The following is a 15,666-nucleotide window of genomic DNA, read 5'->3' as shown; positions in this document are numbered from 1 at the left end:
TGTGGAGAGGCGACCCCGCTTTACTGTAAGAATAAGAAGAGTGTTTTTCTCTTTTTTAGCAGTTAAACACCTTAGCATGAGCGAGACGTAGAACTACAATTTAATGCCGTGGAATATGTGTGTGAAGGTGAAACATTCTCTCTCGTTAAATAAAGGTTAATTTAATTAAGAATAAAAAGTATGGGCAAAGCAGTGCACCTTTAAAACAACAGCTTTTTGTGTTTTATTCAGTCAAGAGCAACAGGTTATGAAACGTTTGCGCGATAACGGGTTCAATCTGCAGTTTATTTTTCGTACAGACGTTTCCGAACTTCTGTAACTTAAGCTTATTTTCGATGTAATTAATGTGAATGAATGAAATGCAACAAACGGAATGAAAATAAAAATAAAATGCATCTATTTAATGGCGATTTGATGTTATGTTTCAGCCTCATTACGGGAAATATATTACAGCCGACACAGAAAGGCAAGAGACGGTGCAACGTGTGCTCAAAACTGACAAAAACTATAATTTTGGCAATACCGTATTTTCCGGACTATAATTCGCACCGGAGTTTAAGCCGCAGCAGCCAAAAAATGCATAATAGAGAAGAAAAAAACACATATAAGTCGCTCTGGAGTATAAGTCGCACCCCGGCCAAAACTATGAAAAAAGGTGCAACTTATAGTCTGGAAAATACGGTAATTCTTTTGACTATAAAACCGATTCTAGATGTGAAGACGCTGATGAAGCTGAAATGATGAAACGCCTCTTAAATATCGTGCATTTCTGTAAACGACACGTGCCTGTGACCAAAGGAACCCAAACGGGAGTGATGTCGGGTTAAACGGCGTCTCTTAATGCCTGAAAACGACATCGTCCGGCGGTCTTACCTTTTCCCCGTAGCCTCGATCTTTGGTCATCATCTCACGCAGCGTTTGCAGGACCTTAATGCATAGTCGCTCCTCGTTTTCTTCCAGCAGTTGTTTTGTGTGTTTGATCAGCCTGAAAACGGAGCAAGAAAACCCGGTTACGGGTATTATACTACACTAAATGCATTTTTTTCTTAAGATACATTTAGTGTAAAATACTGGCAAAAATAATTCAATATCAATACATTATTTACAATTTTTCTGGCAAGTAATGTAATTATATTTGTAATTTATGTTTTAAAATAGAAAAAAGTAACTCTGGCGATAGAGCCGCCCCTGCAGCTGCCTGGAGAAATTACATGTCAGATTTTTTCCTTTTTTAAAATCATAATAAATCCGAATAATCGCATACGAAAACATATAACGTTGCCAAATATAAAAAAAGAGCCAGGGTTTCTCAGGAGAGTCGTCATCTTTTCCACCCCGAGACAGCAGGGGGCGACGACTGACGCTTCAAACGCCCCGAAAACACATATTTAACCATCTCAGGGACTTACAAGGACATTAAATCAGGTGAAAATGTGACTCAGTTCTGCTTTAATCGTAGGATTCTGTATAAAGTATCGATACTGAAACAATATGAATATGACAGAATTGTGCCTTTCCTGAATAGTTTTATATAGTCTATATTAACGCACTTGCAGATGAAGCCGCCGCTCTCGCACTTCTTCCGAGAGTCCGTGTTCTCGGGGAAAAGCAGCTCGGGCCGGTGGAGGACGTCCACCAGAACGGAGAGCTCGGCCTGGACCAGTGGGCGGAGTCGGTCCTCCAGCGCCGACACGATGTCCTGGACACAAAGGGCACAAAGGGCACGTGGGGCGCTGGTTTCCACGGTTATCGGACTTTAAACAAGCTCCTCTGCTTTGGAATCACATGAACTTAAAAACATGGAGAAGTTAGAAAACCACACACGACTTTCTATGGGTCGGGCGATTGCGTTATAGCTCCATCTAGTGGCAGGAGCGGCGCAGGAGATCTTCAGATTTAGAACAGGGTGTTTTGTGAGGCTCAGAGGGAGAGGAAACACAACTGCAGGTGTGTTTTTGATGTTGTAACCGGGGACGACGAGATGATTTGGCGAGTCGATCGTCGCGATTGTTCAGGGTGAACTCAGGTTGTGACAGTTTGAGTATTTTTTGATGAATTTATAGTTCAAAAACTATATCCAATGTAAAGAACTGTATTTTATTTGTCCGTTTTTGTCACATTTGAGTTTATTTGTCTTTCAGAAAGATCATTTTCATAAAGCCGGACTTGAGGAACAGTCACACGTCAGAGAATGAAAGAAAATTAAATCTCAAATAATAATCATGTTTAATAATCGTTAAATCGTGATGTTTCTTATCGCAAAAATCTGACCTCTAACATTCGATATCGTGACGTCCCAAGTCATAACAGCTCAACATTGCGTGTGGAGGGCGTGTGGAGGTTGTGTGGAGGCCGTATGTGGAGGCCGTGTGGAGGGCATGTGGAGGCCGTGTGTGGAGGCCGTGTGGAGGCCGTGTGGAGGGCGTGTGTGGAGGCCGTGTGGAGGGCGTGTGGAGGGCGTGTGTGGAGGGCGTGTGGAGGGCGTGTGGAGTTCGTGTGGAGGCCACATGTGGAGGCCGCGTGGAGGCTGTGTGGAGGGCGTGTGTGGAGGGCGTGTGGAGGGCGTGTGGAGGCAGTGTGGAGGCTGTGTGGAGGGCGTGTGGAGGGCGTGTGTGGAGGGCGTGTGGAGGGCGTGTGGAGGGCGTGTGGAGGGCGTGTGGAGGCCTTATGGAGGCCATGTGTGGAGGCCGTGTGGAGGCCATGTGGAGGGCGTGTGGAGGGCGTGTGGAGGCAGTGTGGAGGCTGTGTGGAGGGCGTGTGGAGGGCGTGTGGAGGCAGTGTGGAGGCTGTGTGGAGGGCGTGTGGAGTTCGTGTGGAGGCCACATGTGGAGGCTGTGTGGAGGGCGTGTGTGGAGGGCGTGTGTGGAGGGCATGTGGAGGGCGTGTGGAGGTCACATGTGGAGGCCGCGTGGAGGCTGTGTGGAGGGCGTGTGGAGGGCGTGTGGAGGGCGTGTGGAGGCAGTGTGGAGGCTGTGTGGAGGCTGTGTGGAGGGCGTGTGGAGGGCGTGTGGAGGGCGTGTGGAGGCAGTGTGGAGGCTGTGTGGAGGGCGTGTGGAGTTCGTGTGGAGGCCACATGTGGAGGCTGTGTGGAGGGCGTGTGTGGAGGGCGTGTGTGGAGGGCATGTGGAGGGCGTGTGGAGGTCACATGTGGAGGCCGCGTGGAGGCTGTGTGGAGGGCGTGTGGAGGGCGTGTGTGGAGGGCGTGTGGAGGGCGTGTGTGGAGGGCGTGTGGAGGGCGTGTGGAGGGCGTGTGTGGAGGGCGTGTGGAGGGCGTGTGGAGGGCGTGTGTGGAGGGCGTGTGGAGGGCGTGTGGAGGGCGTGTGTGGAGGGCGTGTGGAGGGCGTGTGGAGGGCGTGTGGAGGGCGTGTGGAGGGCGTGTGAAGTTCGTGTGGAGGCCACATGTGGAGGCCGCGTGGAGGCTGTGTGGAGGGCTTGTGTGGAGGGCTTGTGTGGAGGGCGCTTGGAGGGCCCGTGGAGGCCGTGTGGAGGCCGTGTGTGGAGGCCGTGTGCAGGTTGTGTGGAGGGCGTGTGTGGAGGGCGTGTGGAAGGCGTGTGTGGAGGGTGTGTGGAGGGCGTGTGTGGAGGGCGTGTGGAGGCCGCGTGGAGAAAGTGTGGAGGCCGTGTGGAGGGCGTGTGGAGGTTGCGTGGAGGCCGTGTGGAGGCCGTGTGTGGAAGCCGTGTGGAGGGCGTGTGGAGGGCGTGTGTGGAGGGCGTGTGGAGGTCGCGTGGAGGCCGTGTGTGGAGGCTGTGTGGAGTTCGTGTGGAGGCCGTGTGTCCTGACCTGCAGACGCTCGATGATGTTCCTGTAGTCTCGTGAGTCCGTGTGTGGAGGCCGTGTGGAGGTTGTGTGGAGGGCGTGTGGAGGGCGTGTGGAGGTCGTGTGGAGGTCGTGTGGAGGTTGTGTGGAGCCGGCGTGGAGTTTGTCTGGAGGCCACATGTGGAGGCCGTGTGGAGGCCGCGTGGAGGCTGTGTGGAGGCCGTGTGTGGAGGGCGTGTGGAGGGCGTGTGTGAAGGGCGTGTGGAGGTCGTGTGGAGGCCGTGTGGAGGCCGTGTGTGGAGGGCGTGTGTGGAGGGCGTGTGGAGGCTGTGTGGAGGCCGTGTGGAGGCTGTGTGTCCTGACCTGCAGACGCTCGATGATGTTCCTGTAGTCTTGTGAGGCCGTGTGTGGAGGCCGTGTGGAGGTTGTGTGGAGGGCATGTGTGGAGGGTGTGTGGAGGGCGTGTGGAGGCCATGTGGAGGCCGTGTGGAGGGCGTGTGTGAAGGGCGTGTGGAGGTCGTGTGGAGGCCGTGTGGAGGGCGTGTGGAGGGCGTGTGTGGAGGCCGTGTGGAGGTTGTGTGGAGGGCGTGTGGAGGCCGTGTGTCCTGACCTGCAGACGCTCGATGATGTTCCTGTAGTCTCGTGAGGCCGTGACCACAGAGTCTCGTCTCGCAGCGTTTCGGGCTGACAGTCTCCAGCTCATGGCCGTCTTCTGGACGATGTTGTTGGATTTCACAAACAAGTTGCTCACTTGGTTGTCCAGGTCCACGGGGATCGCAATGGCCCGACCTTTGGCTGAAAATGAAATGAAATATACACGTGAACAGAGGCTACATGTTTTATTGTTTAAATACATAATATAACAAGCGATTACTTTTACATTTATATTCATATATACGTACATATATAAAGGCGGTCTTACCGACGTCGGACAGCACTTTGATGCAGTTCTCCACGGAGCCCTTCTGGAGCGGGACCATCCATGTGCAGTGATAGACTCGGAACACGCCCTGAAGCAGCTGCACGAACACGGGCTGTCGAGTCTGAGCGGGAAAAACACGCCATCAACACAACGTAAAGATGCACCTCCAGTTTATACAATAAATGGCACAATAATGCACTTTTGGCCCGTCACTATGACAACTATAACACATGTTCAAGTGTGATATTTTTCTACAGAAAACATCACGATAAACAACATTTAAAACATTCTATGTCATTGACAAAACAATGTTTTAAATGTACAATATTATATTTATATTAATAGATTAAAAGCATGAGAAATAGAAAAATTAAAGACTCTTTATAGATAAAAGACTTTTGTAACACACACAGACGTGTCCCACTCTCACAAATTAAACTAAATCCCCCCAAAATATTGTTTCTTCTTTTCTATTGTTCTTTAATTATTATTGTGACAGGACGAGAGGGACAGCATTTGTGTCTAACAATGAGGCGCCTTAAAATGCAGGCGCGTTACCTGCGGCGCGTCACCCATGGGGCGCGTCACCCGCGGGGCGTCACCTGCGGGGCGTCACCTGCAGGGCGTCACCCGCGGGGCGCATCACCCGCGGGGCGTCACCTGCGGGGCGTCACCTGCGGGGCGTCACCCGCGGGGCGCGTCACTCGCGGGGCGCGCACGCGCGGGGCGTCACCTGCGGGGCATCACCCGCGGGGCGCGTTACCTGCGTCGCGTTACCTGCGGCGCGTTACCTGCGTCGCGTTACCTGCGGTGTGCGTTACCTGCGGCGTGCGTTACCTGCGGCGTGCGTTACCTGCGGCGTGCGTTACCTACGTTGCGTTACCTGCGGTGCGTTACCTGCGGTGCGTTACCTGCGGTGCGCGTTACCTGCGGCGCGCGTTACCTGCGGCGCGCGTTACCTGCGGCGCGCGTTACCTGCGGCGCGCGTTACCTGCGGTGCGTTACCTGCGGCGTGCGTTACCTGCGGCGTGCGTTACCTGCGGCGTGCGTTACCTGTGTCGCGTTACCTGCGGCGTGCGTTACCCGCGGTGCGTTACCTGCGGCGTGTGTTACCTGCGGCGTGTGTTACCTGCGGCATGAGTTACCTGCGGTGCGTTACCTGCGGTGCGCGTTACCTGCGGCGCGCGTTACCTGCGGCGCGCGTTACCTGCGGCGCGCGTTACCTGCGGCGCGCGTTACCTGCGGCGCGCGTTACCTGCGGCGCGCGTTACCTGCGGCGTGCGTTACCTGCGGCGTGCGTTACCTGCGGCGTGCGTTACCTGCGGCGTGCGTTACCTGCGGCGTGCGTTACCTGCGGCGTGCGTTACCTGCGGCGTGCGTTACCTGTGTCGCGTTACCTGCGGCGTGCGTTACCCGCGGTGCGTTACCTGCGGCGTGTGTTACCTGCGGCGTGTGTTACCTGCGGCGTGCGTTACCTGCGGCGTGCGTTACCTGCGGCGTGCGTTACCCGCGGCGTGTGTTACCTGCGGCGTGCGTTACCTGCGGCGTGCGTTACCTACGTCGCGTTACCTGCGGTGCGTCACCTGCGGTGCGTCACCTGCGGTGCGTCACCTGCGGCGTGCGTTACCTGCGGCGTGCGTTACCTGCGGCGTGCGTTACCTGCGGCGTGCGTTACCTGCGGCGTGCATTACCTACGTCGCGTTACCTGCGGTGCGTCACCCGCGGTGCGTCACCCGCGGTGCGTTACCCGCGGTGCGTTACCTGCGGCGTGCGTTACCTGCGGCGTGCGTTACCTGCGTCGCGTTACCTGCGTCACGTTACCTGCGTCGCGTTACCTGCAGTGCGTTACCTGCGGCGTGTGTTACCTGCGGCGTGCATTACCTGCGGCGTTTGTTACCTGCGGCGCGTTACCTGCGGCGCGTTACCTGCGGCGTGTTACCTGCGGCGTGCGTTACCCGCGGTGCGTTACCTGCGGCGTGCATTAGCTGCGGCGTGCGTTACCTGCGGCGTGCGTTACCTGCGGCGTGCGTTACCTGCGGCGTGCGTTAGCTGTGGCGTGCGTTACCCGCGGTGCGTTATCTACGGCGTGTGTTACCTGCGGCGTGCATTACCTGCAGCGCGTTACCTGCGGCGCGTTACCTGCGGTGCGTCACCTGCGGTGCGTCACCTGCGGCGTGCGTTACCTGCGGCGTGCGTTACCTGCGGCGTGCGTTACCTGCGGCGTGAGTTACCTGCGGCGTGCATTACCTACGCCGCGTTACCTGCGGCGTGCGTTACCTGCGGCGTGCGTTACCCGCGGTGCGTTACCTGCGGCGTGTGTTACCTGCGGCGTGTGTTACCTGCGGCGTGCATTACCTGCGGCGCGTTACCTGCGGCGCGTTACCTGCGGCGCGTTACCTGCGGCGCGTTACCTGCGGCGTGCGTTACCTGCGGCGTGCATTACCTACGGCGCGTTACCTGCGGCGTGCGTTACCTGCGGCGTGCGTTACCCGCAGTGCGTTACCTGCGGCGTGCGTTACCTGCAGGCTAGTGGTCTGGTCGGAGAAGGGCGAGCTGAAGAACGTGGTGACGATGCTCATCACTGTCTCGGTCACATATCGCTCCAAAATGGTGTCGGCGTGTTTGCGGTCGCTCATGTTGTTACAAACCTACGGGAAACAGAGCTGCGTCAGGTCTACGGCTGCGGCGAGGAGGAGGTTCTGTCATAGCTACACACTCCATGGCTCTCAGACTGTACCGTTTCCATAGCAATTAAGGTGAGACACGACAAATAAGCTAACGACAAATGTTTACTTAAAGATGTTTTATAAGTTAATATAATCCTCCTGAAAATACAGAGTTAAATCACAGGTTGTTTTCTCCCACAGACACATGTGTTTTTAATTTTTTATAAATTTGCAGAGAATTCTAACAACCTTCTTTCACGTTGTCATTATAGGGTGTTTTTTGTAGAATTTTGAGGCAAATAATGAACTTAATTAATTTTGGAATAAGAATGTAACATAACAAATGTACTGAAAAAAAAAAAGATTTGTTCATATCTATTTCTAAACTTGAGTTATTAAAGTTTTAACTCCAAATTATGAGGCGAAAATTGAATGACCAAGTTTTCAAGATATCCTTTAACAATATAAGATAAGATAATCCTTTAATGTCCACACATGGGGAAATGTTGTTACAACGCAGTAGATACAGGGGGAAAGGACAGATTATATATATGTTTATTCATCTTTTGAATGGCGGCTGTTGTAACTGTTTCAGATTCAGCCTTTTCAAAGGCTTCAATTGAGCCTCATGATTTTGTTGAAAAAAAAATCTAATTAAAATAAACTGCTATTGATAAAACCTTATGTAATAAACGAACGGCATCACTTTTGCCTCAATATGAAAAAAGTAACTTATTTTAGAATAACTTTCCTCATGTGGACAGAACGTGGAATTACAGATATTATACTATATTAACCATAAACCAGAAAAAATACCTCCATTTTGACATAGTAGAAAAAGCTTCAGTTGTAGTCATCTGGACTCAGTTTGAAAAAGTAGACGTTTCGACTCTCATCCAAGAGTCATTGTCAATAACAGAATTTAGGTCGAGAACTCCGATATTAATACTGTTCTATGGTAAGACCCGCCCATTGGGAGGAGCCTTCCTGAAGTAGAAAGAGTTGTTTGTTTCAACAGAAACTGCCCCCTTGTATCTACCGAGCTAGCCTATTCAGAATCTTAATGGGCTATTAGAATCCTCTTTGTCTTTGTGAGACCCTGGCTCAACCACCCTGAGTACCTGATTAGCATCTAAATGTCCTGGTCTTCTACCTTTCCAGGGGTTCAGTAACCCATTATAAATAACAGGAAGATTAAACCTTAGCCCTCCATTTCTGTTTAAAGAAGGTCTTTCCGTGCGTTACCTGCGGCGTGCGTTACCTGCAGGTGCTCTCTAAAGGGCTCAACTTTTCTGTCACCTCTAAACACATCCCTACAGAGGACTACATCACAGCCACTGAAACGGCAATTAGAAACAACAAAATGACTGAATCGGAGGCTGCAGACCTGAGGTTACGTGTCACAGCGACTCTGAAGAGTGCCAAACCACCTCCTTCAAATATCACATCTGAAGAGAGAAAAGCACTTTCAGCGCTAGAAAAAGATCATAGCATCAACATCCTCCCAGCAGACAAGGGACGTTGCACTGTGATTCTCAACGCAGCTGATTACGAAGCCAAAGTCCACACCCTCCTCGAGGACACGACCACATACGAGCGCTTGAAAAGAGATCCGACCAGTGGTTACAAGAAGAAAGTGATAGACTGTTTACAAAGGCTGGAAAAAGAGGAAGCGATAGACCGGCCTCTGTATTACAGACTGTATCCTGGTGAAGCCATGCCTTGCATTTATGGCCTTCCAAAAATACACAAAAAGTATGTTCCACTCAGACCCATAGTGTGCAGCACAGATTCTATCACTTACAATGTGGCCAAGCATTTAACAACTATATTGGCTCCGCTTGTGGGGAATTCGGAACATCATGTGGAAAACATGCACAACTTTGTGGATAAAGTGAAACAGCTCCAACTGGACCCAGATGACCTCATGGTTTCATATGATGTCGTGTCCCTGTTCACCTGCATCCCGACCACTGATGCAGTAGCAGCAGTGAGGATCAGACTGCAGGAAGACACCACCCTACAGGAAAGGACCAAACTGACACCTGAACACATATGCAAACTGTTGGACGTCTGTCTGAACACCACTTACTTTCAATTCCGGGGACAATTTTACAGACAGATTCATGGCTGTGCCATGGGCTCGCCCGTCTCTCCCATAGTGGCCAACATGTACATGGAGCACTTTGAGAAGAAGGCACTGTCCTCATTCTCAGGCATAGCCCCAAAACTGTGGCTCCGCTATGTCGATGATACTTTTGTAACAATCAAGAAACAAGAGCTGGAAACCCACATATCAGGTTTACAAGAGAAGACGCTAAGGAGAATCGCTTGGCCTTTCTTGATTGTTCCACGATCAGAGGAGAGGACGGGAAACTCCAAATAGAAGTATATAGGAAACCTACACACACGGACCAGTATCTGCTCTTTGGTTCCAACCACCCACTACAGCACAAGCTGGGGGTGATCAGAACCTTACAACACAGAGCTCAAGGTGTGCCCACCAGCTCAGAGGGCAAGAAGAAAGAGGAAAAACATGTCCGTAATGCCCTCTCAGCCTGTGGTTACCCCGCTTGGGCTCTCAACAGAGTGAAGAGAACCAAGAAGCAGGACAAAAGGGAAACTGAACAGAGAAGGAAGGGTGTTTCTATCCCTTATGTGTCTGGCCTGTCGGAAAAACTGCAGAGAATTTTTAGACAACACGAAGTCCCTGTTTATTTTAAACCAGGAAACACTTTAAGACAAAAACTGGTTCACCCAAAGGACAAGTTGCCGACTCAAAAACAGAGCAATGTAGTTTATTCGATCCAATGCAGTGAAGAAAGCTGTAAAGAACGTTACATAGGTGAGACAAAACAGCCTCTACACAAGAGGCTTTATCAGCACAGAAGAAATACAAGTTCAGGACCACAGAGCGCCGTGCATCTCCATCTTGAAGCCTCTAATCACTCGTTTGAAGACGGCGAGGTGAAGGTTTTAAGCAGGGAGAAAAGATGGTTTGAAAGAGGAGTCAAGGAAGCTATTTTTGTTAAAAAAGAAAGACCTTCTTTAAACAGAAATGGAGGGCTAAGGTTTAATCTTCCTGTTATTTATAATGGGTTACTGAACCCCTGGAAAGGTAGAAGACCAGGACATTTAGATGCTAATCAGGTACTCAGGGTGGTTGAGCCAGGGTCTCACAAAGACAAAGAGGATTCTAATAGCCCATTAAGATTCTGAATAGGCTAGCTCGGTAGATACAAGGGGGGAGTTTCTGTTGAAACAAACAACTCTTTCTACTTCAGGAAGGCTCCTCCCAATGGGCGGGTCTTACCACAGAACAGTATTAATATCGGAGTTCTCGACCTAAATTCTGTTATTGACAATGACTCTTGGATGAGAGTCGAAACGTCTACTTTTTCAAACTGAGTCCAGATGACTACAACTGAAGCTTTTTCTACTATGGAACACGCCTGGACGAATGAGGGATTACACCGACATATCTCCATTTTGACAGTTTAACAGCAAAACATTTAAAGGCTTCATCTGAACAATGTTTTTCAAATCTGTCCTGATGAAATGGACCGATCCTGGACTAGTGTCATTTTGTGTTATAACATGTTCTCTGTCGTGACGGAGCTCTGTGTAAGCGTGTAGTGTTTGGTCATATGTGTTATGCATTCTGGACCGTCATGACGACACAACGACACGACGTCATGACGACACAAACGCTCTTTTACCCTGCAGATGTCGACCAGGAAGTTCTCAAACAGCTTCCACATGTGATTGGACGTGTAAATCTCCTTCATCTCCACCTCGGTGTCCACGTAGCAGTGATTCAGGAAGTTTATGTACGCGATCTTGATCTGGCAAGACGACAAAACGAGGAGAAGAAAAGATGTTACCGTATTTTCCGGACTATACTTTTTTCATAGTTTTGGCCCGGGGTGCGACTTATACTCCAGAGCGACTTTGCTTTGGTAAACTTGTTAGCATGTTCTTTATGCTATAGTTATCTGAATAACTGTTCATATGTTACGTTGACATACCAGACACTTACCACAGTTCTGTCTGTGCCTCATGTAGCTGAAGGTGTTAGCGTTAGCATACATACACCTATTCACCATGTTCTCTAATCTGTTATTATTTTAAACTGCATTTCAAGATTAAATGTCTGTTCTTGGTCTTGGATTTTATCAAATAAATTTCCCCCAAAAATGCGACTTATACTCCAGTGCGACTTATATGTTCTTTTCGTCTTTATTATGCATTTTTTGGCTGGTGCGACTTATAGTGAGGAAAATACGGTATACTAAGCAAAGAATGGGAGTTAGTGCATGTGCAGAAGGAAGCTGAGGATCATTTTAGTGTCAATCAGCCGATCCTCCAACACCAGCTTCACTCATTCATATATTTAACAAAGTAAATCTAGGCGGAATTTAAAATCTGATTTCCTCTGAGCAGAGCTTGTTTCTACTTATGATTCGAGTAAAACAGACTTCAGAGTCCAAAACTCCAGAGTCTCAGCTCCACAAAGACTCCAGAAGGTTCAGGAACAGCTTCAGTTTCAAATGAGGCTTATTTAAGTCATGCGTTATAGGGAAAAGTGTATGAAAGTGTATGAAAGTGTATGAAAAGTGTATGAAAAGTGTATGAAAGTGAATGAAAAGTGTATGAAAGTGAATGAAAAGTGTATGAAAGTGTATGAAAAGTGTTTGAAAGTGTATGAAAGTGTATGAAAAGTGTATGAAAGTGTATGAAAGTGTATGAAAGTGTATGAAAGTATATGAAAGTGTATGAAAGTGTATGAAAGTGTATGAAAAGTGTATGAAAAGTGTTGAAAAGTGTATAAAAAGTGTCTGAAAAGTGTATGAAAGTGTATGAAAGTGTTGAAAAGTGTATGAAAGTGTATGAAAGTGTGTGAAAAGTGTATGAAAAGTGTATGAAAGTGTATGAAAAGTATATAAAAGTGTTGAAAGTGTATGAAAAGTGTATGAAAAGTATATGAAAGTGTATGAAAGTGTATGAAAAGTGTATGAAAAGTGTATGAAAGTGTATGAAAGTGTATGAAAAGTGTATGAAAGTGTATGAAAGTGTATGAAAAGTGTATGAAAAGTATATGAAAGTGTATGAAAGTGTATGAAAAGTGTATGAAAAGTGTATGAAAGTGTATGAAAGTGTATGAAAAGTGTATGAAAGTGTATGAAAGTGTATGAAAAGTGTATGAAAGTGTATGAAAAGTGTATGAAAAGTGTATGAAAGTGTATGAAAAGTGTATGAAAGTGTATGAAAAGTGTATGAAAGTGTATTGAAGTGTATGAAAAGTGTATGAAAGTGTATGAAAGTGTCTGAAATGAGAGTGCATTCTGGGGGCCTCAGACCTCCGGGATGCAGTCCTCGTGCGTGACCACCCTGACGATGTCGTCCAGGGGCAGCAGGGAGTTGCACTTGATCTCGGTGTAGACGTTCTTGCCCTCGGTGCAGACGGCGAGCAGCTCCACCAGGTGGATGTGGTACATGAGGGCGCTGTTCTCGTCCATGCGGTCCCGCTCCGAGCGCATCATCTGCACCAGCGTCTGGAACGAGGCGCGGTCGTTGTAGAAGACCAGCACGTCCTCGCCGGCGTTCACCAGCTGCAGGACAAGCGAGAACAAGGAAGAGGAGATTGTTCATGAAGGAAAAGAGGCATCGACCAGAGATAACTGTACTATAATATAACTGGAAAGAAGTTTTAGACAACATGAAATCGCTGTTTCTTTTAAACCAGGAAACACTTTAAGACAAAAACTGGTTCATCCTAAGGAGAAGATGCAGCACAAAAACAGAGCAATGTAGTTTACTCCAATACAGTGAAGAAAGTTGTAAAGAGCGCCACATAGTGAGACTAAAGAGCCACTGCACAAGAGGCTTTATCAGCACAGAAGACACTGGAGTTCAGGACCACAGAGCGCCGTGCATCTTCATCTTAAAGACACAAACCACTCTATCAAAGTGAGGAGAAGATTCTGAGCGGGAGAAAAGACGCTTTGAAAGAGGCAATCTTTGTTCAAAAAGAAAACCCATCATTAAATAGGAACGAGGGGTTTAAGTTTCAACCTTCATTTATATAATGGAGTTTTGAGGTTAACGCCCAGAGCATTCGAATGCTAATCAGTTACACGGAGAAGAGTTAGAGTGAGCCAGGGACAATAGGAGGCTGATAGCCCATTAAAGGACTGATAGTAAACAAAGAGGTTTAGTTTCTGGTGAAACCAATAACACCTTTTCTGCAGGGCAGGGCCTACCCAGAATAGGAGAAATATCGGAGTTCCCGGTCTTGATTTGCAGACTGAGAATGACTCTTGGATGAGAGTCGAAATGTTGTTTTTTTTTAAAACAGAGTCCAGATGATACGACTGAATCTTTTTCTAAAATCTAAACACGAAGTAGACACTGTTCGCCGCACGTCTGATCTCTTAAAGGGTAAATCCTCTACAGGAGATCACATTCCTCTCCCGAGTTCTGATGATCACACAAACGTCTCGGAGCGTGGATCATCTGAAGCACGACCAGCTCTGATGATAATACTTCGTTGCCAAGAGTCCTTTCCCAACATTGCCCCGCCCTTCAGCGTACAAAACAAACACAAAGACTGGAACTCTCAGACACGACCTCATTTAAACCAGTTGTTTTTGCAGTTAAACTATTGCATCAGATCCCACAGTCGCAGAACTCAAACCCGTGAAGCGACATCAGAAGCCCAACACACGAAGCGTCCTACTGTTAACTACAACGACGCCGTAAACTTTCAAACAACGCTTAAAAGAGAACGAGCCGTGAAAAGAGCGGGTCCCAAACGGCGGCGCGCGGCGATACCTCGGCCATGACGATGTCCTGGCACTTCTTGATGAACTTGTTCTCCGCTTTGACGATGGTCTGGAGGAACTTGAGGTACTGGACGTTGCGGCCGTGCGTCTCGATGCAGTGGACGAAGTGCTGGACCACTCGGTCGTTGATCTCGCTGCAGAGCTGGAAGTTGTTCATGAAGATGTGCTGCATGGTGACGGCCTCCAGGATCTGCCAGAGGACACACCTTCAGAGTTACGTTTTTGAGACGGAAGAGAATGTGAAAAGCAGCAGAAGAAGAGCGCGCACCCCCGGGTTTAGGAACAGGTTGATGTTCTTGTGGAGCAGTGCCTGGTTCTGTTGGTTTCCGGCACAAAAGTTCTGGAGAAGCTGATGAGCCAACCTCATGATGTCCTGCATCCGCAAGTCTTCACCCTGGAAAGAGAAGAACACGTGATCAACGCTCATACGAGATTCAAATGAAGACTAGTCATGCACAGATGTTTAGAAGTTGTTGGAGATGTGAGTGGAGTCCCTCACCAGTGAAGAGAAGGTGTGAGGTCCAGGGCCAAGAAGCATCAAGGACCTCAAGACCTCACAGAAGGCATTTGACACTCTGCTGTTCATAAAGTTTTATACGTTTATATTTGTGTATATTTATGTGGCTATAGAAGGACCCTAGATATGGATTTGTGAACAATCTTGGTTACAGTAGAGTTTAGTTTGAAATTACTCCCAGAAATATTATATTGTGTGTTTTTGTGGAGTTTTATTTATCTATTTATTATGTATTTATTTTAATTATGATTTATTTTATTAATATTATTATTATAAATGTTTTAATTGTTTATATTTATTTTTCGATTTGGCCCAGGTCGCCCATGAAAAATAAGTATTTACTTGGTTAAATAAAGGTTAATAATCATTAGTTAATAAAATAATAAAATAATAATTAAAATAAATAAAATAAATAAAATAAATAAAATAAATAAAATAAATAAAATAAATAAAATAAATAAAATAAATAAATGTGGCTGTGGCGTGCGAGCGGGTACGTTACCTTCTCGTACGGGATCTGCAGCAGCTCCAGGACCACTGCGTGAGCGCTCATGTTCCTCAGGAGCCTCTGCTGCTGCTTCCGGCTCTTCCGCCCCGACAGACCCTCCTGAACGCAGAGCCGACTGAGCCGCAGCAAGATCTGGGCCCAACACAAAGACAAAGGGTTAGAGACACGAACCGACGACCACACGGTTAATGGGACGCCACAGCACCTCTTTGACCACCCTGTAGTTGTAGCTGCTCATGCTCTCGGCTTTCTTTGTTTTATCGGAGCCGCCAGAGTTGCCCTGCGCAGAAGAATGGCGTTAAACAGGACGTGACTGTACAGCGCCCCCTACAGGTGGGACGCCCCCTACAGGTGGGACGCTCCCTACAGGTGGGTAATGTACAGGTAATGTACAAAGTTGTGATATTTGTTTGTTTTATTTATGGTCAGAGATCTATCAAAAAAGGGTTTA

At 48.3% G+C, this 15,666-nt stretch overlaps 1 protein-coding gene across 1 annotated transcript in view; it reads right to left on the bottom strand.

Annotated features, from left to right (window-relative positions):
• The window catches only part of itpr1a (inositol 1,4,5-trisphosphate receptor, type 1a), a 201,634-nt gene that overhangs the window by 123,409 nt on the left and 62,559 nt on the right, over positions 1-15,666 (bottom strand). The window contains exons 28-38 of the mRNA XM_072451506.1: positions 15,421-15,495; positions 15,210-15,347; positions 14,459-14,584; positions 14,180-14,380; positions 12,706-12,957; positions 11,065-11,190; positions 7,199-7,327; positions 4,680-4,800; positions 4,368-4,552; positions 1,551-1,699; positions 874-985 (exon numbers count right to left, since the gene is read on the bottom strand). Coding sequence (XP_072307607.1) covers positions 874-985; positions 1,551-1,699; positions 4,368-4,552; positions 4,680-4,800; positions 7,199-7,327; positions 11,065-11,190; positions 12,706-12,957; positions 14,180-14,380; positions 14,459-14,584; positions 15,210-15,347; positions 15,421-15,495 — 1,614 coding nt within the window. The remainder of the gene's footprint in view (positions 1-873; positions 986-1,550; positions 1,700-4,367; positions 4,553-4,679; positions 4,801-7,198; positions 7,328-11,064; positions 11,191-12,705; positions 12,958-14,179; positions 14,381-14,458; positions 14,585-15,209; positions 15,348-15,420; positions 15,496-15,666) is intronic.

The sequence above is a fragment of the Eucyclogobius newberryi genome, unplaced genomic scaffold (genome assembly GCF_026437365.1).
Source record: "Eucyclogobius newberryi isolate DKJ021-1_F unplaced genomic scaffold, fEucNew1.0.hap1 SCAF_19, whole genome shotgun sequence".
Taxonomy (NCBI): domain Eukaryota; kingdom Metazoa; phylum Chordata; class Actinopteri; order Gobiiformes; family Gobiidae; genus Eucyclogobius; species Eucyclogobius newberryi.
Note: the sequence above shows the minus strand (reverse complement) of the source record. Positions and strands in the feature narration are given on the sequence as shown.